This window comes from Aquila chrysaetos, chromosome 2 (genome assembly GCF_900496995.4).
Source record: "Aquila chrysaetos chrysaetos chromosome 2, bAquChr1.4, whole genome shotgun sequence".
Classification (NCBI taxonomy): domain Eukaryota; kingdom Metazoa; phylum Chordata; class Aves; order Accipitriformes; family Accipitridae; genus Aquila; species Aquila chrysaetos.
Window position 1 is genome coordinate 71,130,186 of NC_044005.1, and position 25,721 is coordinate 71,155,906.

General features: G+C 41.5%; 2 protein-coding genes across 4 annotated transcripts in view; both read right to left on the reverse strand.

The window, feature by feature from the left end:
• Positions 1 to 15,813, reverse strand: CFAP206 (cilia and flagella associated protein 206). 2 transcript variants are annotated; one of them, XM_030006157.1, is made up of 13 exons: positions 15,773 to 15,813; positions 15,417 to 15,525; positions 14,435 to 14,518; positions 14,017 to 14,107; positions 12,742 to 12,930; positions 12,317 to 12,475; positions 11,186 to 11,394; positions 10,234 to 10,353; positions 7,826 to 8,024; positions 6,990 to 7,127; positions 4,764 to 4,957; positions 3,570 to 3,710; positions 1 to 539 (listed from the first exon to the last, which is right to left on the reverse strand). In XM_030006157.1, exons 2-13 carry the CDS (start codon positions 15,522 to 15,524, stop codon positions 309 to 311), a joined length of 1,863 nt encoding a protein of 620 aa, XP_029862017.1. In that variant the 5' UTR covers position 15,525; positions 15,773 to 15,813; the 3' UTR covers positions 1 to 308. The 2 variants fall into 2 exon arrangements, with proteins under 2 accessions (XP_029862017.1, XP_040977572.1); XM_041121638.1 differs by lacking the exons at positions 14,435 to 14,518; positions 15,773 to 15,813 and having other exon boundaries at positions 15,417 to 15,658.
• A 1,603-nt stretch (positions 15,814 to 17,416) lies between these two features.
• C2H6orf163 (chromosome 2 C6orf163 homolog) overlaps positions 17,417 to 25,721 on the reverse strand; it is a 32,661-nt gene continuing 24,356 nt past the window's right edge. For both annotated transcript variants that reach the window (XR_003921389.1, XR_003921388.1), the window contains 2 exons: positions 23,090 to 23,171; positions 17,417 to 17,476 (listed from right to left, as the gene is read on the reverse strand). The gene's annotated coding sequence lies outside the window, so the exon portion shown is untranslated. The remainder of the gene's footprint in view (positions 17,477 to 23,089; positions 23,172 to 25,721) is intronic.

Sequence of the window (25,721 nt, forward strand, 5' to 3'; positions counted from 1 at the left end):
TTTCAGCAAGCAATCATTGTATTAAAACCTCAGGAAAATCCCAGAACACACACTACACATTTAAATGTTAGTTTGCATTAAAGTCTTCGGGAACATCTCGATTCTAAATTGCTGTTTAAAATCTGGGTGCTTCAGGCTTACCATTTCTATCACTTAATGCCAGTCAGCAGCCCCAATAGATAAATGAAATAAATCAACTGCTCCTGGAATCAACAGACACAGTAAAATCTTTTGTATCTTCATTCAGATATACGCAGGGATTTTTTATATATACTTTCAGTACATATCTTCGGGTTTCTCGTTTTCACTTAGGTTTCATCTACTGCTCTTGTTAAGTCTACTTTGAGCATATGAGTAGAAGGAGATGATCCTCCTTGGAGACCTTCCAAGAAAATCTGTGGTCTGGGTACATTGCTTGAGTTGTCACGCTTAGTCTGGGTGCTGACATCTTTTGGCAAGTACACTTGGGTGGAGTTCTCTCTCCTCATATGGCTGAGATCAGTCTGCATGGCACGGGTTAATTTGCGGCGCAAATTGGCCTAAAGACACAAAAAGAATGAGATTAAGCAAAATTTTGTTTGAACATTTTAGCACTAGTGTATACTTAGGTGTCTTTGTATATTTTACATGTATGGGCTTCATAAACCTGGAATGTGGCCCACTTCACCCTGCTATCAATACACAGTTGCAACCGCCATTTGATAACTCCTGAACTAACAGGATGTGTGAACAGCACTGGAGGTAGCCCACACAATTCTAAGTCAGCCTCTTACTGCTTTCGTGTTTTCCTTTGGTCGCTGTGCTTCAAATTTTGTTAAATGTCGGAGCCTTTGTTTTATTAGAATAAAATGTTGTTTTCATGTTAAGCTCTTCCAGCGCTTCAAATTAATTTCAATCAGTCTGAAAGCACACTGAATGAGATGGAAACCTAAAACAAGCTTGAGGATCCCAAGTATTGTGGATAATCAAACTACAGGATGAAGCCTTTGTCTGGTTTCAGACCAAATGTGATGAGGTTTAGTTGCTGGTGCCACAAAGCACCAGATAGAAAGGAAAAAATGCCTTCTTTCATGACATTGCTTATTAACCCCTTGGCAAGGGGCAAAAGGTAAGGTAATTTATGATTAAAGCTCTGTTTAATCACAGAAACTGCTGTAGATACAACAACAAAGCCACTTCTCTCAAAGTGTTAATATTACAAAGTCAGCACTTGAAACAACAAAATGTTCCTTATTTCACAGAGCCTCCTATGTCAGCAATGATGTAGAACACTGTAAATCATATGACATAATGTTGTCATCAAAATATACAAAATACAGTCTCATGTGGTGGGATCCAGACCCTTACATGTAAGTGAGAAAGCCCCTGGAGTCCAGTCCAGTCAGCAGAGACTGGAGTCAGTGGAAGCTGGAGCGTGATTAAGTTGGCCAAATTTGGTGTTCGTATCAGGGTGAGTCAAAATATTCTCCAGACTCCACTAGCTAGGCCTCTCTCAGCTGGAATGGAAGTTGAAGCACGTATCTGTAGCCGCATTTTGGTATCTTAATCTACAACTGAATCTTAGGCACAGTGTCATCAAGGAAAATACAGAAAAGAACAGTAAGGAACTTACAGAAGAGACGGCATGGAAAGAAGGACAATATTTCAGTCTTTTTTTCTGAGGGTTTTGATGACAATTAAAACAAGAGCAGGAATGAGATACTGTTTCTCTGTTAAGTTTATCCCTCTTGAAAACTGAATGTACGCTGTTGCAAGGAACGATGCTTGCACAGAGAAACAAATGGGAGCTGAAAATTTTACTTCTAACATCAAACAGGTGTTCTAACAGACTCATATTTTAACACTTCATATCGCTACAAGTTTTCTGGCTAAGTATGAACAACAGAAAAAAAACCCAAGGCATCTGAGCTCATCCTCTAACAAAATCTGCAAATATGGCTGATGCTCCCCTAGACTACTGAATTCACAGACGCATTGGTAAGCTATTTCTGTATTTTAGCACTTTGATTCTAAATGTCGTATCACCTCCATATTACAAATTCACCATAGTCACTGTAGACAAAACACTTTTGCATGCATCTGGGATTTTTTGTTTCAACTCAGCATCACTAATCTCCCATATGGACAGTTGAGGCTAAAACACCCTTAATACTTTAAAGTACTTTCTCTAAATATTTCAAACTAACGAACTGCAAATTTGTTCGTGAGTGGTCTTCATGCTCAGCTGTTGGAAAACATCACCCTTGCTTACGCTAAAGATAAACCACTGACCACATCTTGTATTTATTTATGTACTTTTGTCCATTACAGAAGCAAATGAGGCTTTTAGCTAGGCCTCTTGTAAACCTAACTGGCTTCTTTATATACCTCAGTAACAACTATTACTTAGAATCCTTTATAAGCCAGTTAACACTGGCAAGACTTCTCAGTCCAAAATTTTGGTTTCCTTTTATAACATTGGAGATTTCATGGCAAAAAGAACAACAGAAAGGAAACAGGCGGCACAGCACACCACAGGCCTTCATAGTGCATCTGTTCACAAAAAAGAAATAATCAACCCTGCAGTATTCTGTGTCCAGTTGATATTGATAACTGCAATATTCCCTGTACTCACAAGTTCATTTTGACTGAATTGTGAAAATCAGGTGCTATACCTTGGCAACTGCATGTGCTGGCAAACCCTAGGAAGAAGCTTTTAAAATATATACTGTTACTTTAAAAACTTTTATGTATACGGCCAACCTTCTGTGGACAGAATGTGATTTCCAATCCATCAGAAAATCACCATAATAGTGTAACGAACATTTCCTCTGGCTTATATATACAACAGAAAACCTACTTGCTGTTTCTTACCTCTCCAGTCCTACATGAAAGGCGGATTTTTTTTTTTCCCCCGAAAAAAGCAGCATTCGTTTTAGCAAACATGAAGAATCAGGATAAAATGAAAAGTATTTCATCACAAAAAAAAAAAGAGGGGGAAAAAAAAGGTGGCATGCTCTGATATCTTTCAAGGATGGATAAACTAGCTGAAAGAAAGGTCCTGCAGGGTCAAACAAATCCAAAGGTACTCCTCACCATTCTGTCTGCCAGTTACTACATTTTATCTCCTCTTACTTGACAGTGGTGAATGTTAATATAAATTGCTCAACTTGCAATAATGTTTTGCCTGACCCAAACCTTTCTGCCATCTTTTTCTTTTTAACAAAGACAGTATATAGCAATATCTTCAACCTGTTAAATTTATTACAGTGTAGAGAAACAACTTTAAAATTCAATGCTAATCAACAAACTCTTATTACTTAAAGAAGGCAGCTGAAAAATTTGGAATGAATAGACTTAGCAGTGGAAACACTGCTCAAAAAACTGGGGAAAAATATGGAAAAAGTGGGAGAGTAAGAAAGTCTAGGAATAAGGAGAGAAAATACCAGGGGAAAAAATATTGAGCCAGTTGTAACAAAGTGTGCGTCTTTGAATAAGGTTAGATTTATGTTGCAAGGAACAAAAGTTTACAATAATTTATTCTGAACTTTGTTATCCAACAATGAAAATCTGGTAATAACAATACAAACCAATTTTATAGCTTTTCTTCTGAGTTCCCATTCATTCCATTCGTAGGATGTCACAATAGTTGGAGGCAAGATATGAGTATCAGTTTGAGTACTACTGTCACATTTTGTGCTTGGTTTCAAACATTTGTCTGCATTTCTGGCCTGGATGAAAAAAAACACCAAAACCAAGCAAGGCATTAATGAGAAGAATACAGATATGTAAGAAAAACAGCATATGGATATGCTACTTTTTAAAAGCAAATAGAAACCTGCAAACCACAAGTGGATAACGATTTTTACATTCAACAATATTTTTGTTTCCCCTGCCCCCGCTAAAAAGAAGAAACCATTAAGTATTTGATGGATTTAATTTCTGACAGAAAACCCTTTAGGCAGAGGCCACAGCTGAATTTCAGGCTCCCACATCCTGAGTGAGAGCTTAATAATTGGATTTAGGTAAAAAGGGGTCCCACCACCACCACCAATATTTTATGGTGCAGGCACCTCAGTTTGTCTTTATGAATGGACTAAAAATCACAAATCATGATTAGGAGAAGTGCTTACATCTCTGCCAGAGCCAGGATATAAACTATATCTTTCTCACCAAGGGCCTGTTCAAGACTACATTCTTTCCATTGCTAGGGACCTAGAATTCACAGTGGATCACAGAGCATGTCTATGAATCCAAATCAAGTCTTTGGATTTCACATAGTAGCACTGTTGCATTCATTATTAATGAGTCCCCTTTAATTTTGTAATATTTCCATAATTCCTGTCCCCAGATATCGCTACACCCTCATCCAGCACATACTGATGAACTGCTAAACTGAAGTTCCAGTTAATACGGTATCTGGCTTATCTTCTGTTACATTTATTTACTGTCCCTTTAAGCTACTTTTGCAAAAATGAGGAAAAGAACCATCAGACACAGGATCTTCCTAAGCTAAGGACAAACAGCTTTTATCACTGCCACAATCCTTTAGCTCTACACATTCTCCTATGAAGACATAAGTTGATAAGAACATAAAGGGAAAATGTTTATTATCAACGCCTTGAAGACCTGGAAAAGAGGGACCTTCAGACATTCTGTATGATAGGCAGATGATTATACTTCTTTCCTAAAGACAGGTATCATCTGTTCTCTTTATGTTCTAGAAAGGACAGATCAACCAGTGACCCAACAGCTGTTTAGCATGAGGCATGGGCAATGTGTACCTGTGCATAAGGAGCAAGGTATTCAAACTGATGACGAAGCTCGAGCAGTTGAATTAGCTCTGCATGTTCTTTTGCTTTTTTGATGTTCAGTTGAATGAACTTATCCGGATCTTGAGCAAAGATGTATGCAGCTTCTTTGGAACTGAAAACATAACATCTCTCCTTGTGCTTCAAAATTCCAATAGCGGGATTTCCTAAAAAAACCAAAACAAACCCCACAAAATAAAATAGCGAACAGTATCATATCCAATACAAAAGACATTTGTAATCAAGATTCTGTGTTTCCCTCAAGACAGTTTCACTTGCTTTTTTCTGAAATCAGAATAAATCCCTGAAAGTAAGCTTTTTTAAATACCGAAAAGTCTATTTCGTTAGGTCAGTACAGCTGCTTTTGATCAGTTCACATCCAGCATGCCGTAGTGCACGTTTGTCAGAAAAACAACAGATAAAACACCTATAGCAAAGGCATAAGAAAACAGCCCATACCCACAAATGTTTTCCCTATAATCTCCAGCAAATACTTGATTGCAGATCAGCAGTCCATTTATACCAAAGGTCGTAACACTGAAATTAACTGAAGAAGCAGATGAAGCAGCTGAGAAGCTGGGCAATGAATTAACAGAGAAAATGAAATGTTAATAAAGGCCAAATAACTTATATAGGAAAACACAAATTGAGCTCAAGGACAGTGGCAGGCTCTGTTTCAGCTGTCATTGCCCAGGAAAGACCTAGAATCATCACAGACAGTGCCCTGAAAATACTACAGGGCAATACTCAGTGGCAATCAAAAAAGCAAAAAGAATGTCAGGAATTATTAGGATGCAAACAGAGGTGGAGAAGAAAACCAACATTATAACAACCTATATGCTACATTTGTAATACTACATTTTGTTCCAACACAACAGAATAAGAAAAAGTAAAATGAAGAGAGTTGGGAGTGATCAGAGGCTTGGAATACCTTTCACAGAAGGAGGGGTTAAATAAAGAGGCCTCTTCAGCATTAAAAAGAAGCAACTGAAATGAAGTAATATGATATGGGGTTATAAAACCATGAATTGCGTGCAATATAAAATTACTATTTGCTAATTTTCCTAATAGAAAGACTATCAGGTCTTTGATGAAATTATCAAGCCAGAGCTTAAAACCATCGCAAAAAGAGGTACCTTTTCACAGTACCTATAATTACAATTGCAGGACTCTTGACAATAACAATAACCCATTGCAAACTCTAAATGGATTCAAAAAGCAATTAGATAGATGAAAAACCTCTATCAAGGATTATTCAACAGAAGGTTACAGACTCAACATTTATCTGAGGAAATCCCATAACCACTAATTGCTAGAACAGGGAAGGATATAATTAAGGAAGGATCATTCCTACTTGATTTCTCATGATCTTCAAGTGTTCATGACTGTCCACGTCCAGAAATTGGATACAGGGCTAGAGAGACCTTCAGTCCAACCCAGGACAGTTGTTCTCATATGCAATACTAAATAAGTGTAAGTAATTTACACTGCCACTAAAACACCTATTTTTTTAATACTGCTAAGTAATGGCAGTAGTTTCTTCCCAACCTCCTGTAGGTTTAAAAATTCTATATGGATAGGTTCTATAAAGGATAAAGGATAGGGAGACAGAAACCATGAACTGATGGGGTTGCTGAAATAAGGCTTGCTTTCAAGACAAATGACCCTAGAAGAGACCAAAAAATTTCCTATGATTAGTTGACTTAATCAAGTGCACTTTTGCATTCTTTTCAGAGAAGATTTTTAGTACTTTATAACGACTATTTAAAAATACATATGATGTAGGAATGAATGGGTGCGTTTGCAACACACGGATACACAAAACAGAAGGAATGACCATTTTCCTATGCCTGTATTAAAACACACTAACAACAGTAAACGAACCTGCATTCAGCTGCAGTGTAGATGCACATATAGCAGGAAGAAACATTTATCCATCCCATCTTGTTTCTGCCTCTGCTTGCTCATGCCTACTTTCTGTTGAAGCCCTCCTACCCTACATTTAGGGCAGTTTATTTGTGTATTTTTAAAAGAAAAATACTTTAACGGGGAAATAAGTTATCTGGGGTGAAAATTACAAACATGAAAATACAGTACTCCAGCTTTGACATAAGAGGATGCATTCAGAACATGTCTTTCCATTTCCCCTAGTTCTTGTGTACATATAAAGTATGGGAAAGACCTAACTACAAACCATACCTGGGAGGGTGAGGCCTCTCACACCAATTGCATGTGCACAGAAACCATGGTACTGGATTAGCAACTGATCAAAATTATCAGTAGTCTCTGGAAAAAGCCATTCTTGGTTCTTGAAATCAGAAACGTTCACTCTGGTTCCTAACAAAAGGTTTAACAAAGGAAGGATTTCAGTAACAAAACATCAGATGTTTATAATAATGTTGCAGGATGACCGGATTACTCTGGTCTTCACAGCGTGACCTGCAGTGCAAAGATCCCAAAAGCCAAACTTTAGCCCTGTCTTAAGAGAGATCCTACTGAAAAATCAGTCCTGCAGGAGCCTTCTTTAGTAGCATTAGCTTTCTTTGGAAACAGGGGACAACAACAGGAAGGTAATACCTTATTCTTCTATTTTGTTTTCACCCACTCATCCCTTACTCCCCTGAAGTATAACTCGGTTGCTAGGGATACCATCTTACAAATACTTCCGGTAACCAAAGCCTTGTTAAATTAGCTTTTTTATCCCCCCCTCCATTTTAGAAGTTCTGAAAGGTATAAAAAGACATAGACAAACTTAAGAAATTTAAAAAAAAAAAAAGTAGAACTATTCTTCTGTCATCATTCTGCCATTTTTATAAGGTATGTTTGTATCTAGTAGCTATATTTTAATTTTATATATATATAAATAAAAGCCCAAACTACATGATAAATAAATCCACATACTACAACACTCATTTTAATTTACTCTGCAAATTCTGATTATTAAAAAATCAATGTGGAGCACCCTCTGTAAAGAAAATTCAAAGCACAAAATCTTGGAAAATGAAGGAAAATGAAAAAGTAATAACTTTCAGTACCCATGGTTTCTCTTATCCTTTCCTCATCACTTTTCACAGTCACTCCTTCCAGAAGAGAAGTTAGCACTTCCTCAGGAAAAAGCTGTGATTGGATTTCCGAGAACTGTTGCAGATTGTTAGTCATATCTGTGAGGAAGCTTAGCAGTAGTATCTGATCCTGAAAGCTGGTCCAGAGGTTAGAAAGTGCAACAAAGAGAGGCTAGAAAATAAAGAAAATTATCCAAAATCCAGATTTGTTTTATGTCCACAGTGTAACCCAAGTGCTGTGCACAACAATCCCTGCTATGAACAAAGCGGGGCTGATCTCCAAGGCCTTCAGCATCCAGAAATTCCAGGGGAACTCCTGGGCATTGTAAGAGGAGCTCCCATCACATATGCCCAAAGCACGTACGTCCAGCATGTAGGCCCATAGGCCAGTATGGTACTTTTCTACATTTTACTCCAAAGCCTTTCCTAAATACATTGCTCTGAGCCCATGCTTGGAACTGAGCACTTCACTGACAATACAGTTTTATAACTGAAAATAAGGCATACAGGAATAAGAAGGACCAGAAGAAATGCACCTGGTTAACTACCAAATGAAGTAAAACCACATCTGCATGTACAAACCTACCAGATTTTGTTATTTTGCCTGCCCTGCTTTCAGAGTCAGCTCTGGAATTCATCAGCATCACTAATGCTGTGGAAATGTTACGGTTACAAAAATGGAAGAAACTAAAGGAAAGGCAGCAAGATCAAAATAATTCTTACTAGAATAAACAAAGAATTTTAATGAAATCTACTCTGTTTCCTAAAACAAATGTTTACCACAAAGTTAGGCCTTATGCTACGCTTTCTGAAAGGCAGAATGCCCTGCTTCTCTACATGTGTAGAGGACCCAGCTTCTCAGCAACTAGCTGAAGACAAGAAGAACTATTTAAATGGTGTGTTAATAGAGAAATCTCTACCTGCGAAAGACCTGAAATCAAAAGAAATCACATATTCTGTCTTCAGCAGAGAAGAAAAAACAACTAACCAACCTGAAGGGGGAAGAAAATCTAGGAAGGAAGCAGACAACAGCAGACAGCTTCTAGGGAAAAGGGGTAACGTGTATCAGTCACTTAAGCCCCATGAAGATATAGGAGAGAAAAAACTGCTTTAAGCAGCTGGACAGGAGAGGAGAATGTTCCCCAAATGAGAACATCTGGCTTATAAAATCACAAGCACACATAAACTGAAGTGTCAGATCACATCTGAGGTGTACCTCAGCTAAAGTGCTGTTCCCATGAGTTTCCAGCTCAGATGCCCTCATGGGAAGTGTAAAAAATACTCCAAGTAGGTGGTGGGGGCATGATCTTCCTTCCTCCCTCCTCCACAGTAGACTTTATTTTGCTTTCTAATTATTTGTTTAGAAGGATGAAATATAACCTAACATATGTATGAACTGCATGCTAGTTCAATGGCTAACTACAAGGAATTAAAATGATAGACATATCACACAAAATACTGAGCTCTTGCATGAAAAGCAAATTAAATGAAGCTCGTTTCTGACATATTTCTCCCCGTTTCCTTTACACCGTGTCATCATAATAATCCCAGGTTTTCACACAGTCATCGAACACCCTCCTTCACAACCTGCAGTTCGCATCACTCATTCCCTCTTCTTCCAACACCTCCCTCCCATGTCCTGTAGCTCCCAAATAAGGGTGAAACAGTACAGAACATCGATCGTGCAGAGGTACGTGGCTGCTCACTGGCCAGACAGCACACTAACCACTAGGTAATTGTGGCATTCCCATTTCAGACTTAATCTTAGGAGGGCTCCAATGGTGTCTCTCTAGTTGCTTGTTTTTCACAAAACTTGCAGAAAATGAAATATTTTGAGATCTCTGGACTCTGACAAATTCAACTGAAACTGGCCAACAGGTTCAGAAGCTATTGGGAGGGGCAAAGACGCTGAAACCCCCATCACAGAAAGCTGATTTCTTTAGAAAAATGATATTAAGGAGTCATACTGTAATTACAGGAATTGCTATCTGAAAGGACTAAAGAGAAGCACACTCTGATGTGCCGTTATCTGTCATCATTGTGTTCTTACTACTTCTGCAAGGAACAGGAGAATGTTTACACAAACCAGGAAAATATCACTGTAAATCTACAAATACTGACAAATGACTCAAGACACTTAAAGTAAAATACCATTTAGTTCTTCCCCCCCTCTTTGTACCTTGCTTTTCTTTTACCTTGAGATCAAGTCTTTTAGTTTAGTTGCCCCTTCAAAAATCACAGATGGTGTTATAATAGAGAGAAAATAATGTAGCCTTTTTCTTAACACAAACTATACAAAAATACACTGGTAAAGTATTTTGTAATACTTACGTAATTTTTTATAATTAAGAAGAAATAGGTTTTCCATTCAAAATACTTACAAAAACTTCTTTGGTATCTATGGAAACCTTATTCTGCACTGTGTTTTTCAACTGCTCCATTGTCGCTACAAACTGCACATTCATCTTTTCAACTTCTTGAGCACTTGTAATTGCATCAGACTGGAAAGAGAACTTACTTCAGGTAAGAAGCATGACAGTCAAAAACCCAAGTATTTAGTAATAAGTATTTACTTGGATCTTTTCATTCAACTATTTTCAGACAACTGTTTTAAGGAACGAAATGCACCCTAACTTTCCACAAAATATATTTTTCCTTAAGTGTTCAGGTATAAAACCAGGTGCTTCTCTCAAATATATACTAGTAATTTTTATAGAAAACCTCTGCATTTTTATAATGAAGAGAACTGAAACAAATTTAGAATAAAATATTTTTCCAAGCTTTATAATATACAGGAAAAACAAATTAAATCCTGCAGTTTCTCAAAAGACATATTAAAAGGTCTTCATAAACAAAACAAGTTTCAAGAATTTAAATCGTATTCTTCAAAGACTTCTAATGACTCCATATGTGTTGGGGATGTCTGCAGACTAAAATTGAGGCGATTTATGGATTGAACAAGGACATTTTTTCTCTCATGCCTTTTGGGGCAGAGTGAGTATCAGCATGCAAGCAAGGAAAAAGTCCTACTTTTTCAGTCCTTTGTTAATGAAATTAAACCAAAAGAGGAAACCTCCAGAAATTAAGTGGAAGCACAGTCACACTGCAGCAAACAATTAATCCATTTTGTCTTTTAGTTGACAGTAGCCAAACCCAACAAGTTAGGTACAAAGTTCATCATGACAGATGATGTAGGTTCTCATATATTGAGATAATATAATTTCACTGATTTCTGAATCATTTTTCTTATATTTCTGTCCTGTACAAGTAGGTAACTTGAATACATTCGATCTGAAATAAAAACCCACAGGATATAACATGATGGTATCTCACCAGAAGGATGCAAAGGAAGGCCTCATATTGTCTCACATTGAACAGTGCTTCTTTTAATTTAAAAGAACTAAGCTGTGTATATCTGTGTTGGTCTTCCTGCATGGATTCCAACAGAGCTGTGTACTGGTGGGCTAGCTTATGGCAAGTATTAAGACTTTCATCAACAGCCCGGGCAGCTGACGGAATGGCTTCATTCAGAATGGCTGGCACTTTTGGTACAGAATAAATGAGATACGTGTAAAAAGAATTATTTAGATCATTAGCAAAAGATTACAGTGCAGTATTTGAGCAAAGTAGACTTCCAATAAAATTTCTAAGTTTTGTCCTTATATTCATGCATTTCCAAATGCTTGCATACTAGATTCAACTGCTGTATCTTACTAGTCGAGAGGTTCCAAACAGTCAGAATTACAGGTGTGGAAATATCACAGTCAAGTCAAGGACTGTGAGAAAACTTGCTTTATAGTAGATGCAGTTCAGTTGATGCTACTGACATGGGTTTCCTGAGAGACTTTAGGCAATCTGCACAATTTTCAATTCTTAGTTTCTTCTAAAACTGGGCTGCAGACCTTTCTTACAAAGAAGTCTCCACGCTGAGTTACACTACTACATGCACATTCACAAAAACATTTCCACTGATGAGGATTCAAAATCCAAAAGATTTTTGAGAACATGTTAAGAATCTGAAGAGGTTACTCTAAATTATCAGAATACACATAATGCTCCAGCAACTTCTATCACTTCTCATGACACTTATGCAACAGAAAATTGTAATTGGGTTGATAGTGTTCTTTCAAGATTTTAATTAAGTGCTTTTAAAGGCAAACATTACATATTTAATTCACTTAATGGCAAGGGATCAGGGAAGAGTTATCATGAGGTAAATTAGTGCATGAAGTTAATACACATAATCCTTCCACATCAACCACATAGGGCTCCCTCTTAGCTAAAAAGTAGTAGCCTACACGGAAACCTGTAAGTAAATACCAAATATGTACTTTTCCTTCAGGTTTTCAGACCCTGAGTCAAAGCTGTTTATCTAGAGATGGGATATTATTGGAGCCGCTCCAGTAAAGAAGGCCAGGAAGAATTAATCTGAAATACACAGCCCAAATGCAGTTGTCTACTTACAGTCATCAATGCTGCTTCCTCCTTTCCTGCATTCCTTGTTGTACAACCGAATTCCTGTGACCAGCATGGCAAGATTTTTCAGCTGTTGCTCTTTGTTCTTCTTACTGAGTGAGATGAAAGTAATCATCTCTGTCTGGGGGAATACACTCTGCAAGGCAGCTAGAAGCATTACAAAGGGTGAGGAAATTCTCAGTATGAGGGAACAAAAAAGAAAATCATTAAACAAGCAAAAATACCCTCTCCTGAACAACTGCAGAAAGTAGGAAATCCATGGCAAATTTAGGCTTCAAAGTTGAGCAGTGACAGTTTGGGTAGTAAGCATTCATCACAGTTTACCACATCTGTATCTAAAGATCAGCAAAGAAAAGGTAAAATGTTATTTTTCAATGAGAAAAGCCCAATTTCACAGCTGGGAGTTTACTGACCTGTTACCTCCCTGACAACCTCAATATCTGTTGGCGATCCCAGGCCAGACCTTAGCAGCACATAGCTCACGATCTTTCGATACACATTCTCCACTTCTTCTTGCACACGAGGACGACCATCTGTGATATCTCTGACCACAGGAGCCAGCCTTCCCTCCAGAACACGGTGCTGCTCACTGAGTAATTCAGCTAGGAAAGAAGGACTGTTAGGAAGCGCTATTTAAATTCCTTGGAATTTGGCTTATACAGAGGGTGCAATTCATTTCCACAGTCAGAGCACCAACTTAAGGTTTCTGAAGAACAGACAGGTGGAAGAGATGTTAATTATAAAGTTATGGTACCTTGAACAACAGTGGAGTTAAACATTAACATAATTAGCATGATTAACATCAGTCAGTAGAGTCCAGAGAACTATTCAGGCCTAATTAAGCAGGCTGTCTGGACTCCTCTGGCTGCAGTAGGACCTAACACACACACGCACACACATTTCATACACACCTGAAGTTACATACACAAATCTGAACACTACCCAGGATCTCAGAATCTTACTGGACTTATTGAGCTTACTGAGCTTACTGAGTCCAGAAGACTGCAGAGCAGCTTCCTAGTTTTGCTAATTTTTGGTTTTAATCCATGGTAACAAGAAAACATTTTCATGACCTCCTCACACAGAAATGTTTGTCTGCTCTTGTTCTGTGTCTTCTGTTTCCCAGCCAGCCCTCACTGTCCCATTGAGATCTGAAGTTACAGCAGAGACATTCTCCCCATCATTTTTCTTCCACATTCCCATTCTCAGACCATATGACATTACCACGGATGAGACCAAAACATACTCAGTTAAAACTGTAACTAATTGTTCAAGATTGCTCATATCTCTCAATCAGGGATATCGATAAAACATCAAGTTGCCTTTCAGATACATAAGTGCAGTTTTGGGTACTGGTTCTCTTTCAGATACACAGGTGCAGTGCAAGTTTTTCTTGCAGAAGGCAGCTAGCCACTGCACCTGAAAGCATAGCTGTTCTCAAGCGATCTAATACATTACATCTAGTAAATCTCTCAGACAGGATGAGTGTACTCTCAAATAAAATGCACATTTTTTCCCTACTATATCATTACTGAAACACCATACTCCTATATAGTACATTTCTCCAGGGATTTTTATTTTGCTTTACTGCCAGCAGTCATTTAACGGGAATCATTATTAGCCCTACAGAGAGAGATATTAAATCCTAAACTCAGCATCAACTTCTACGAAAACATATTTGACATTACCTCTGTTTGCATAGTTTATATCAAAGTAAACTTGCATCTTAATTGTGCTCAGGGATGGGTTTGTTGTGTCAAGCAGCCTGGTAACACAGAGCTAAGAGAGACAGAGAAGTGAGTTCTTTCTCATCAAGAGGGAAACGTCTGAACTGACAGTGATTATGCTACAGGTTTCACAACAGCAGTAGAGCCCCCTCCCTACCATTCTCTCGACATACTACAAATACTATGAAGTATAAGGCATTTACTAACATGAGGGAACACATACTCCAGTCTTTAGCTACAGAACCATGAGAATAAAGTAGGGTTAATATTTTGAAAGTGTTCATATCAAAATAAAATGGCATTTTAATTACAGGAACAGGTAGCAAATAATGCTATAGTCTTAGCTAAGTACTGACTCTCAACATCATGTCAGAATTACCTGGATAAGATTTTGCACTTCTTTTTTTGTAAGGATTTGATCCACACTGAAGTCATTTCTTGGATCTAAAACAACAGCTTTCACCTAGTGATTGCCAAAAGAAAACAATTTATATCTCAACATATACTGTTTGTAACTAACCTTTTGTTTTCTGAAAAATATTCAGCCCATTTATACTACCTGGCCCTCCCTAAACAGAGAAACAAACAAAAGAACCATCACAATAGAGGGAAGAGATAAACGTCAAAAAACAAATATAGCTGCTGCAATAAACATTCACCTATGCGTCATGCCTTTTTGTTCATTTATGAAAGTGGGAAGAAATGTTATTAAAACTTGGGAACACTTCTCATTTTCATTTTAGAAAAAAAAAAATGGTTTATCTGCCCATAAAAGAAAACTGAGGGGGAACTCTGAGTCAGAGCTCAAAGAGTTCCCAGGACTCAGAACCTGCAGCCTTTTGAGGGTCTATGCCATCGTATAGATGGCGTTTCAGAGAAATGAAATACTTTTTCAGGTTTTTAGGACCCTATACTGAATATCACTGAACGCCCCTTGGAAACTTCCCAATGCGGGCTATCAGAAACCAAGACTTTTCAAAGTTCAACTCACCCCTGAAAGCCTTGGCTGTTGCCATCCCAGCCTGGGCAGGCTGCCATGGAGCTGTGGTTTGAAGTTTGTTGACTTTTAAGAGCAAAGGAATGTTTATGTCCTTGCTTCACATCATTCAGTCAGAGCTGCATCAGTCAGTGACTTCGAGGGAAGATGTGAAATTATGCCCCTATCTCACGAAAGCCTTAAAAACCGGTTTGAACTGCCAAGCTATGGGCACCCAGGTTTGAAACTTCCGACCTGTATGCTATCAATACATATTTATCTTAATATTTTACGGATGACAACAGAATTTGAAAACCAGATTAGAAAAACACCCAGATGAAATAATAATAAAAACCCCCACCCTGAACATTAAATTTGCGCTTACCACGAACGCCACCAGGGTTTCAGAAACGGTTTGTCCCTGGGCAGCGCATTCTTGTCCGATTTCACGAATTATTTTCTTGATGACACTTTCGGCCCGGTCACAAGACATACTGGACAAACACACACGTTAACGGGGTTAACTTTTATTTAAGATTTCGGGTGCGTCTCTCAACGTTTCTCCTCAAGCGGCTGAGGGTCCCCCCTCGCCACCACACGGCCGGCCGGGCCGGGGGGGGGCCGCCCGCCGCCCACCAGCCGCTGGGCCCCGCCGCTCCCAGGCCTTGGCCGCTTTGCGGGGGCACCCCCGACCCCGCAGCGCTCCCACCGCCCCGAAGCCCCCCAAATTCCCGCTCTCACCTGCCTCTCCGGCCCGGCCCGGCCGGCGGCAACCGGCGAGAGCGGCCCCGCCGCCGGGCGCCAGCCGCCGGCCGTTGCCATGGGGACGCGGCGCGGCCCGGCCCGGCCTCGGCGGCGGCCGCCGGGCAGAGCGGGGCGGGCGGGCGGGCGGGTGGATGGATGTGTGCGTGCACCTGTGGGTACAGACCTGCGTGGGCAAAACACGAGCTGTCTGTAGACAACACAGAGACGCGCGTGGAGAAATGCGTGTTTACACAGAATGTATGGGGGGGGGTACATGCAAAACATAGATACGTAGATGCCCGCGTATCTACCAAACGTATTTAGCAGCATAGGGATACGGCTATATGTGTACCTAAACATCTGTATGTGCATACGAACCATGTATGAGGACATCTATGGCTACACGTAGCTATGCATACATATAGATACATAGGTATGTATAAACATGCACACATACCATACAGAGGTGTATGTACCTAAATACATACTCAGGTATACAACATATATGTATATGCACAGGCAAAATGTGTATATGGATGTATATGCAAAACGTCTGTAGGGGGATATGTAAGTATGTATATATACACATAAACATGTATGTGTATATACAAAACGAAGTGTATGTATATATATACACATACAAAACATACACAGATACCTTCCAAAGGAGCTTACGCGGGTAGGAGGAGGCAGGAAGAGCAGCAGGCGCAGCTTCACTATTTATTTATTTGTGTAGTCCCTGTTTTATTTACAGCTCCTCGGGCTGGTGCCAGAGAGAGAGGCTCCCCCAGGCGCGGAGGAGCCGGCAGGACAGCTCCTCCATGGTGGGCACCTCGGGGGCCAGCCAGTCCCTCAGCGCCAGGGCACAGGCCGCCATCACGCCCCGCACCAGCTGCCGCCACACAGCCCGTGAGCACCGGACGTCATCTGGGTCTCTGGAGACGCGGTCATTGTCCGGGTCGCTGTAGACCACCTTCCTCCGTGGTGGTCCACTTCCCCTGGTAGATCCTCCTCCAAGGGATACTTCTCCTTCACGCCCCAGAGGAGCCGAGCCGCCTCCAGAGGCTGCGGGCGGCAGCTCCCCTCCTGATCTCCCTGCGGATAGGATGGTCCCTCGTGAGGAACCCCGGCTGCTGCACTTTCAGCTCTCCAGAGCCGGGCCGCTGACCCTCATGTCCCAGCACCGGAGCAGCCAGGCGGCGGGTGAATTCTTTCCGCCTCCCGCCTGCCTCCTCTCACCCCCCGGGGCTGCCCCGCTCCCTCCTCCTCCTCACTCACCAACGGGGTGGACCTCTGGTTCTCCGAGGTAGCCGACAGCCAGGTCCCTGAGGTAGCCGTCGGCTGGGTCTCTACTTCAGCCTCCGTGTCCGTTTGCACGTCCTCGGACGCAGAGGCCAGCTTGCCCCTGCGAGGCTGCTGGAGGAAGGCGGGGTAGGCGTGGGGCAGGCCCCAGCACAGCGCCAGGAGCTGCCGTCTCTTCTCGCCGTAGACGAGACAACCGGCCTCCGCCACCTTGGCAGGCCTCCGCGCCTCTTCGGGCACGAACTCCCTCACTGTCGGGGGTGAGGACCGCCGCCGGCACCTGCCCGGGGCCTCCCACACCCCTTCCCACCCAGGAGTCAGCAGCCCCAGGGCGCATCCCTCGGCCTCACAGAGGGTGCTTGAGAAGCCAGGGGTCCATTGCAGTGCGGCCGGGAAGACCTGTCCCCCGGGGAGAAGAGGAGGAAGGTGCGATCGATGACTGCCTCCACGAGATGGTGCCCGGAGCGGTGGGACGGCAGCGATGCGGGGGCCAAACACCAGGCTTAAGGCCACTTTTATCGTAGGTCCCCCTGGGCAAAACACAGCAACGCAGCAAAGGCTGAAAGCAGCCACTAGCAATCTCTGCCAAGTAATTGCCACACAGCTATAAATTCAGTCTAACACAGTCCGATCAAATCCATTGTTATCTCAACCCCCTCCTCAAGCCCCACGTTGCGTGCCAAAAAGGACGGTGGTGCATTGACCCCAGCCACCAGCAAAGCACCCACACGGCTGCTTGCTCACTCCCAACCCCTGCAGCAGGGCTGGGGAGAAGATCGGAAGAGCAAAAGCAAGAAAACTTGTGAGTCGAGGAATAGACAGTTTAAAAAGTAAAGAAAAGAGAGAAAAAACCCCAAGCAATTCAAAGGCAATCCCTCACCAGCTCCCACAAGCAGATGGATGCCCAGTCTCTGAGCAGTGGCCACCTTGGAAGACAAAACCCCCAAAGCTGAAGCCAAAGCCCTGCCTTTTCTTCCTCTACCTTAGCTTTTGCAGCTGAGCATGATGTTATATGGCATAGAGTATCTCTTTGGCCAGTTCGGGCCAGCTGTCCCGTCTCTGTCCCCTCCCAGCTTCTTGCCTGCCCCCAATGTAGTTGCTGTGGGGGCAGAGGGAAAAAGAAAACCTTGAGGCTGTGCAAGCAGATAGGCAAAACACCTGTGTGTTATCAACACTGCTTTAGACACAAATCCAAAGCACAGCACCACAGGGGCTCCTGTGAAGAAAGCTAACTCCATCCCAGCCAGACCAGGTACAGATAAATATATATACACCTATAAATGCATACAATACGTAGATATATGCACATATATATGTATACACAAAACGTGTGTGTGTGGTACACAGCGAGCGCTGGAGGCAGAGGTGGCACAGACGAGGGAGCTTCCTTCTGCAACATGAGCAAAAGAGCCAAGCGTGCTGTCAGGCCTCATGCTTGCTGCTGGAGGTGGCAGTTCCCCCAGGTATAGCGGGGTTGCAGCCTGCAAGCAGCAGCCTGGTGGGCCCCAAGTTCATCCTCAGCTCTTGCACACACCAGTGAGCACGCCGGTGGCTGATAGCAATGCCTCACTGTAACTAGTTCTGTTAGTCAATACTCAATTAATTCAAGCTTTTCCGTGTCAGATAGAGGAAAGAGTAATAGCATGTTAATTAAATTTAAAAGCCATGTCCCTAAAAGGCAATCAAGTAAGCTCAAAAGGCACAGGGAGTGCAGGGATAAGAGCTGAAAATCTACACCAGTTTTCAACTGATTTAATTTTTTCCCTTCGGTTTAAGGTGTCAGACAGAGAGTACTCTGCTGAGAATCGTGATGAGATCAAGATCATAATTTTTTTCCTCTGTGATCTCAGACAAGTCACTCTTACCAGTAAAATTAATATGATGCTATGCTGCCTGGCAAGTAGCTGCAGGATTACATCCACATTCTCAGTGTGTGTACCAAGGTGCAGTGCAATGAGTCCCAGTATCACCTGTGGGAAACGCTTTGGGAAGGTCTGTGGAGCAGGCATCAAAAGAATCCTGCAAAGGACACTGTGAAGTCTTAGGTTTCACTCTAGGGGCACAGCTAATGGGGCTTCTTAATACGTCTTCTGCATTCCCATCTTAAAAAAATCAATACCCTTAAGCTCAGTAATTATAGCAAGACATTTATCAAGAGAACAAAAACCTACAGGACTGCTTTTTCCACAAATTGCAGGAGGAGAAGATTTCATGGCCCTTCCCAGAGCAGAAGTGTGTGGCTGTTAGTGAGCTTAGGGTCACAGAGATTCCCCTCTGAGCTTCCCAATAAATTGCACAAAAACCAGCTCTTCTGCAGCTGCAGGTGGGGAGGATCAAGGGGAGAAGATGACTATAGTTCTGGGGATTAAAAAAAAAAAAAGAGAGAGAAGGTGCCACTACCAGGTTTCTCTCTACAAGAACAAATTTCAAAAGGCAGTGATAAAACTTGGTGCTCAAAGCAGTGACAGTAACACTTTCTTCTGAAAAGATTATTAGCTAATGGTGGACAGTTTTACAGAGTTTAACCAAACATTATCTGCAGTAGAGATGGTGGTAGAATTTGCAACTGCACAGCCACAGAAAGCCAGTTCCCATCCCGTAACAGTCAGAGGCTATGGCTAATACATTTACAGGCTTACACAAATACTTCCAGAGACAGCAGGAAGCCATAGGTAGGATTTGTCCAGGTTTTTAGTATGTATGCAGAGCCTGTATAATTGTACAGTTTTGACTTGACAATTTAAACACTTTTAAAAGACAATTTAAAGACTATTTCAATAAATTCACTCTTCTTCTGGTATCTGTGGCCACGTCTACATCTGCAAGTAGCGCAACCTCTGCAGAGCAAAGCAGTTAGTGCTGAGGACCGGGCGGCCACACCATATGTCCTTTAGCTGGTTGTTACTTCAGACGAGCTTTAGTCTGGTCCCAGTGACTGGTGGTATGTTTGTGGCTAGAGTGCATTAGGGGCACTCCTGGAGCACACCTTCAACTTTAATTTCACCCAAAAGGAATCTGGTTCACATGCTCATAGCCTGCCCTACTATGCAAACCAAAGCACAGTTGGTGAGGACTATCAAGAGATTCTCTCCATAAAGACAATCTTGATCCTAATTAAAAAAACCACACACCCTCCTCCACCCCATCTGAGTTACCAATATTCACAGTCGTGTTAGTTTGCTTGACTATTTCCTGGAGGAGTAATAAGATACAAGAATGTATTACTTCAGTTGAAATAACTGACATTCTTTGATAAACACAGACTTTGCTGTTGTCAGTAGGACACATGCAAGCCAAAGAGCACTTGATTCAGAAGACAAAACATTGGGAATAAATATTATGAGTGACTATATCACAAAGTTACTGCATTCTTTTTGCAGAAGCTAACATTATATGGAACCATATATAGCACCAGTGCTAGCTCACACCCATAAACCCCAGTAGGATACATCCAACTGCCTATACACTTTTAGGCTGCAGGCTGGAAGGAAAGAACAATACATTTGCAGCTTAGCTCATTGAGAATTTAAATTATTCTATTGTTTTAGGCCTTTCAGTAGTATTAACCTGTATTTCAGACAATAGTGGAATCAGAAAGTTACAAACTACCAGCAGCATTCTTACTACAGAAAGCAAGAAAGGAAGGAAGAAGGAAAGAAAGAAAGAGAAGGACAGCCAATCATATATTTTCCAAAGCAAACCGTGGTTTCAGGGGAGGTTTGCAGTCTTTATTAGACCACAAATGTTCATTTAACTTGATAAGTTACTGAAGTCTTTAGGTTGCAGAACACTATTTTATGATCAAAGCCGTCGAATTTTTCCCCTAGAATTAGTATTAACTAAGTTTTAAACATAGTTCCTGGAAATGGAGGCCTGATTTATCCAGTGTTCTTGTAACTAGAACTAAAGACCGTTCTTCCTCCTCACAAATTCTCAGTGTACAGCTTCTAAGATGCTGCTTCATCCTCACTTGAAAGACAGATAAACTATTCCCTCTAGTGGTGTGCCTGAGCCATTGACTTCTAACAAAACATGCTAAAAAGATTCTTGGGCTTGTGATACAGGGATTTTAAATGTTAGTTTGAAGAGCTGTTAAAACGACATGGTAGTTTTTAAATTACTGTAAAGGTTGACACCATAGTCCTTTCTTCAAGGGCAAGCATATCACCTATTTGATGAATCTGCCATCACATTAGACTGTGGCTATCACATTTAGAAAGTCACCTCTTTCTCCAGCTACATCCAGAAGCAGGATTTACTTGGTACGCTGTTCAAGCCGGAGCACATCCCCTCATTTTGCTGGTGTGGGGACAAAGTTGCAGCTGGGTTCTCTTGCACCGCAGAGCTGAAGGGGAAACAACCTAGAACCAGCGACATGACTCTGCAGGCAAATTTAGGGCACAGCCTGAGCACTTGGCAGTCACATTAGGAGAATGGCGAGCTTGCACCCCAGAAGACACGACTGCCAGGATGGCAAAAAGCGTTGTCTTATGAAGCTTCACCCGTTGCCCTGTGCCCAGTGGAGAGGCTAGGCTGAGGAAGAGTCTGTCGGAGCTCCACTAACACAGTCACATTCACCAAGGGATTCTGCAATGACTAATCCTCCAGGGGTTCTCGGTCATGACAGAGACACTAATCAAGCTGACCTTCCCGCTCAGTTAGCCCTGCTCTCTATTCAGGCTTCCTCTGCCTGGGAGGACTGCTAGCGAGGGAGCACCAGCCCTCTGGCCTGAAGGTCTCCTGCTGTCACACACAATGCAAGGCACCAGTTAAAGCTCTTTGAAGATGATACACCTAAGTGCAGGGATTTACAGCTGACCATGCGGCATCCAAGCAGAAGTTGAGTTACTGTCCCTTTCTTCATCTCTGGAGTTAAAACGTAAGCTGTGCGATGCAGGTTTTTGTTTGCTACATTTCAGAGTCCTGAAACTACCTCGCACCTTGATGCAGAAACTAATGTACACTTGATTATGCTCAGTTCTTCCAAAGGAGCAGTGCAAGGAAAGCCTGTATTCACACATGAATGAAAAGCCTGTCTCTTTCAAGAGGGAAATACACTCAGTCTATCTGGCTTTTGGTATTTCCAAAGAGTCACACAGAAGTCTCACAGTCAGAAATCTACATTGTGAGGGCAGATGTGTCATGCCACCTTCTTCAGTTTGCTAGTTCACAATAAAACTGAGTTTCAAAACTGAGAATGTTTTGGTGCAAGAATTTTTATACGTTCCTCCTCCTCAAGCCTGCATATCCGCAGTTGTGCTTGTGCTGCCTTGCTTGGAGCACCACGTGGTGCCAGCTGACAGTGCTGACCAGCTCAGCTTTAAGGACACATTCACACGAGAGTGTGCAGCATTATTTTAATTTTCCAGCACACTCTGGGAAAGCTATATAAGTGGTAGGTATATATCCATTTCAGGCTCACTAAGGCACAGTGCAGATTAATGGTTTACATGTAAGGGAATCCCAGATGACATCTGTAGCAATGACTTAAGGTATCATTAAGGGTTTGGAGCCTCCCTTTTAGAATATGTTAAAGGAATGCTAGACCACTCTTCTGTTATCTTCTCCCAGCTCCATCATTTTGCTGCAGTAAAGAAGGGATGTCCAGGTATGCTAGTGCTGTGTCTCCCCTAATTCCCACTATATCAGACTTTCACTACAATATGAGGGTACTTAGCAGGGAGCTTAGACTTACTCATTGTACAGGGAACTCAGATCAGGGAAGCTGACAGTTGTCCCCAGGATGAAAATGTCGCCAAGGCAGCAAGATTTTGCTGGACAAAGAAGTCCAATTTGCCTTTTAACTTAGAAAACAAAAAATTCATTCACAGATAACATGGCACAAAAGGTTTACCTTCCATTTGAGCATTTCTGGAAAAAAACCCAGAAGCATAGAAACCCAGTTAATAAATGCACTATTGTTAGTCTGCATCCCTTAGCAAGCACAATGGATGCACTGTATTTGCCACGTTACAGAAAAGGGTGCGGAGCAATATTATTTGTCCTTCAAACCTTGAGAGCTCTGGCATTCACTGTGCAGAAGGAGCGGAGAGATTCCAGACATACCATCATCAAGTGCCTCAACTGGAAACTCCTGCAAAAGATGCATTATTCAGCTGTATTCAGATGAATCACTACCTAAGGCTCCAAAACAATGTTAACATTAAATTAACATTTCAGTCAAAGGCATTAAGAAAAACAACACAGATCAAGAGATTTTTCCATTAAACATCCCTCTAAAAAAAATAGGCTGAAAATCAGACCCAGGACTTACCATATACTACTTGATACAGATCAAGTAGTTGCCATATATTCCTGTTGAGTTATGTTTCAAAAGAGCTGCAGTTTGGCCAGAAGCACACACTGCTATTTCATGGGTTAGCTAGATATTAACTAGTCCTTATGTCTGTACAGCTGATAATAACTCAGAAATGTTAATATTCTTTTTACAGGAGAACACCTTCTTGTGCAATGCTAAGATGAGTCATTGCAACAGGTCCAAATCCCACCAGTAACAAAAGAAAAAAAAAAAAGATGCAGTAATTTTCCCACAAGCTGAACAAGTGTAAGAAACAACTGCTGGGCAGCATCTCACACTGATGGGATCCATCAGGAGATCCAGGACTGAGGACTTCCTTCTCCGTTCAGGCTATAGGAACTTCTTCCAAAGTTATGGAAGAACAACTATCCAGTAAACAGATGAAGGAGAGAATCTTATAGGAAATAGGCTGCTGTGGCTCTGACTCCCTTACCGGAGAAGAAAAAATGCACTAATAATGGGAATGTGATTATTCCACAGTTTGTCAATTAACTTCTCACTCAGCTCACTTTTACACAGCTACAGGCTTCTCACTGATGTACAAAGATGCTCTTCATTCATCTGTCAGAAAGGAAGGGAACGATCAGTGAATCAGACAGGGAGGGCAAGGGTTTATTATGCACACTACTCCAGAGCCCTCCCTGCAGCGTTTTCCCCATGTCAAGAAATGAGCTGGGAACCAAATGGATACCCTTGCAGTTATGTACAAATTCGCAAATCCTTCTCCAGAATTCTGAATTTTGTTGCCCAAAAGCAATTCTATTCCCAGTGCAGCTTCTCTCCCCTAGAGCAGCTATTAAGGCTTAAGATCCTGTCAATTTGTGCTGAAAACTTGGCAGAATAACTCTTTAGAGGGCTGTGCCTGTTTGTAACGATCTTCAAAAGCAGCACTAAGGACTGGAAAAAAAGTGGTATTTTAACATCAGGGGATGCCTGGAAACTCTTAGAAAACCAGAAGGATTGCTGAATTAGCATTTCTTACCTTTTAGTTTAGAAATTAATTCTATGACTTTTCTACAGATACTCAGCATTGGCCAGCTGTGACTGTTTTTTCAATCTGACATGTCAGCTAATCTTGATAATAGAAATGAAAACAATATTTAGACAGAAAATATCCTGAGGAGATAGAAAACCAATCTGTAAAATTACAAGTACAGAAAACATGTGATGTAGAAGTAAGCACTTAACCATAGACATAAAATGTGACCAAAAAGGACTTAGAGATGGTCATTAAGTCCCTCTTGCTGAAACAAGGACAGGGGTACTGTTCCTTGGCATGCACAAACATTTGAGAAAGACAGATAGTTTTGCTTTGAATCAAAGACATGTCTTGTAAGAAATTTTGAAAGTTCTTTGCTAGGACAGTTTACCATGCTGACTCCCTCTGGCCTTCCATTCAGCTCCTTCCCATGACAAGGAGAAAACTGAAGTGAAACTGGAGATTTCTTTGTCCTTATCAAGGTGTAAGCTGGAGGCCATACAGACGTACAGACTGACTCCAGTGTAAGACCACGGCACAGAGCTCAGGAGGGTTTTGAGAACAGAGTACCTACACTTTACAGTTTTGGGGCAGTGAGAAACAGATCTGCTGGTAGATCATTTTGAGCACAGGAAGTCTTAATGGCAGATTACAAGAGTTTTAAGTTGTCCTGGTTTCAGCTGGGATAGAGTTAATTATCTTCCTAGTAGCTGGTACAGTGCTATGTTTTTGAGTTAGGTATGAGAAGAATGTTGATAACACTGATGTTTTCAGTTGTTGCTAAGTAGTGTTTAGTCTAAAGTCAAGGATTTTTCAGCTTCTCATGCCCAGCCAGCAAGAAAGCTGGAGGGGCACAAGAAGTTGGCACAGGACACAGCCAGGGCAGCTGACCCAAACTGGCCAATGGGGTATTCCATACCATGTGATGTCACGCCCAGTATATAAACTGGGGGGAGTGGGGGTGGGGGATCGCCGCTTGGGGAGTAACTGGGCGTTGATCGGTGGGTGGTGAGCAATTGCATTGTGCATTACTTGTATATTCTAATCATTTTATTATTACTATTGTAATTTTATTAGTATTATCATTATTAGTTTCCTCTTTTCTGTTCTATTAAACCGTTCTTATCTCAACCCATGAGTTTTACTTCTTTTCCCGATTTTCTCCCCCATCTCACTGCGTGGGGGGGGACCTGAGTGAACGGCTGCGTGGTGCTCAGTTGCTGACTGGCGTTAAACCACGACATAAGTATTTATAGATATATAAGACAAATGCTCTCCTGTGCTGCAGGAAGACATTGCTTTACTGAGAAATATAATGTGAAGCAACAGCTTCCAAAAAGCCCTCA

Excerpts from the sequence above, each read along its gene's own strand:
- CFAP206 (XM_030006157.1), bottom strand. The coding sequence starts at position 15,524 with ATGTCTTGTGACCGGGCCGAAAGTGTCATCAAGAAAATAATTCGTGAA. Across the intron at positions 12,931-14,016 it reads TATAAACTATGCAAACAGAG|CTGAATTACTCAGTGAGCAG; the intron begins GTAATGTCAAAT and ends CTTCTTTCCTAG. Across the intron at positions 7,128-7,825 it reads AAGGATAAGAGAAACCATGG|GAACCAGAGTGAACGTTTCT; the intron begins GTACTGAAAGTT and ends ACCTTTTGTTAG.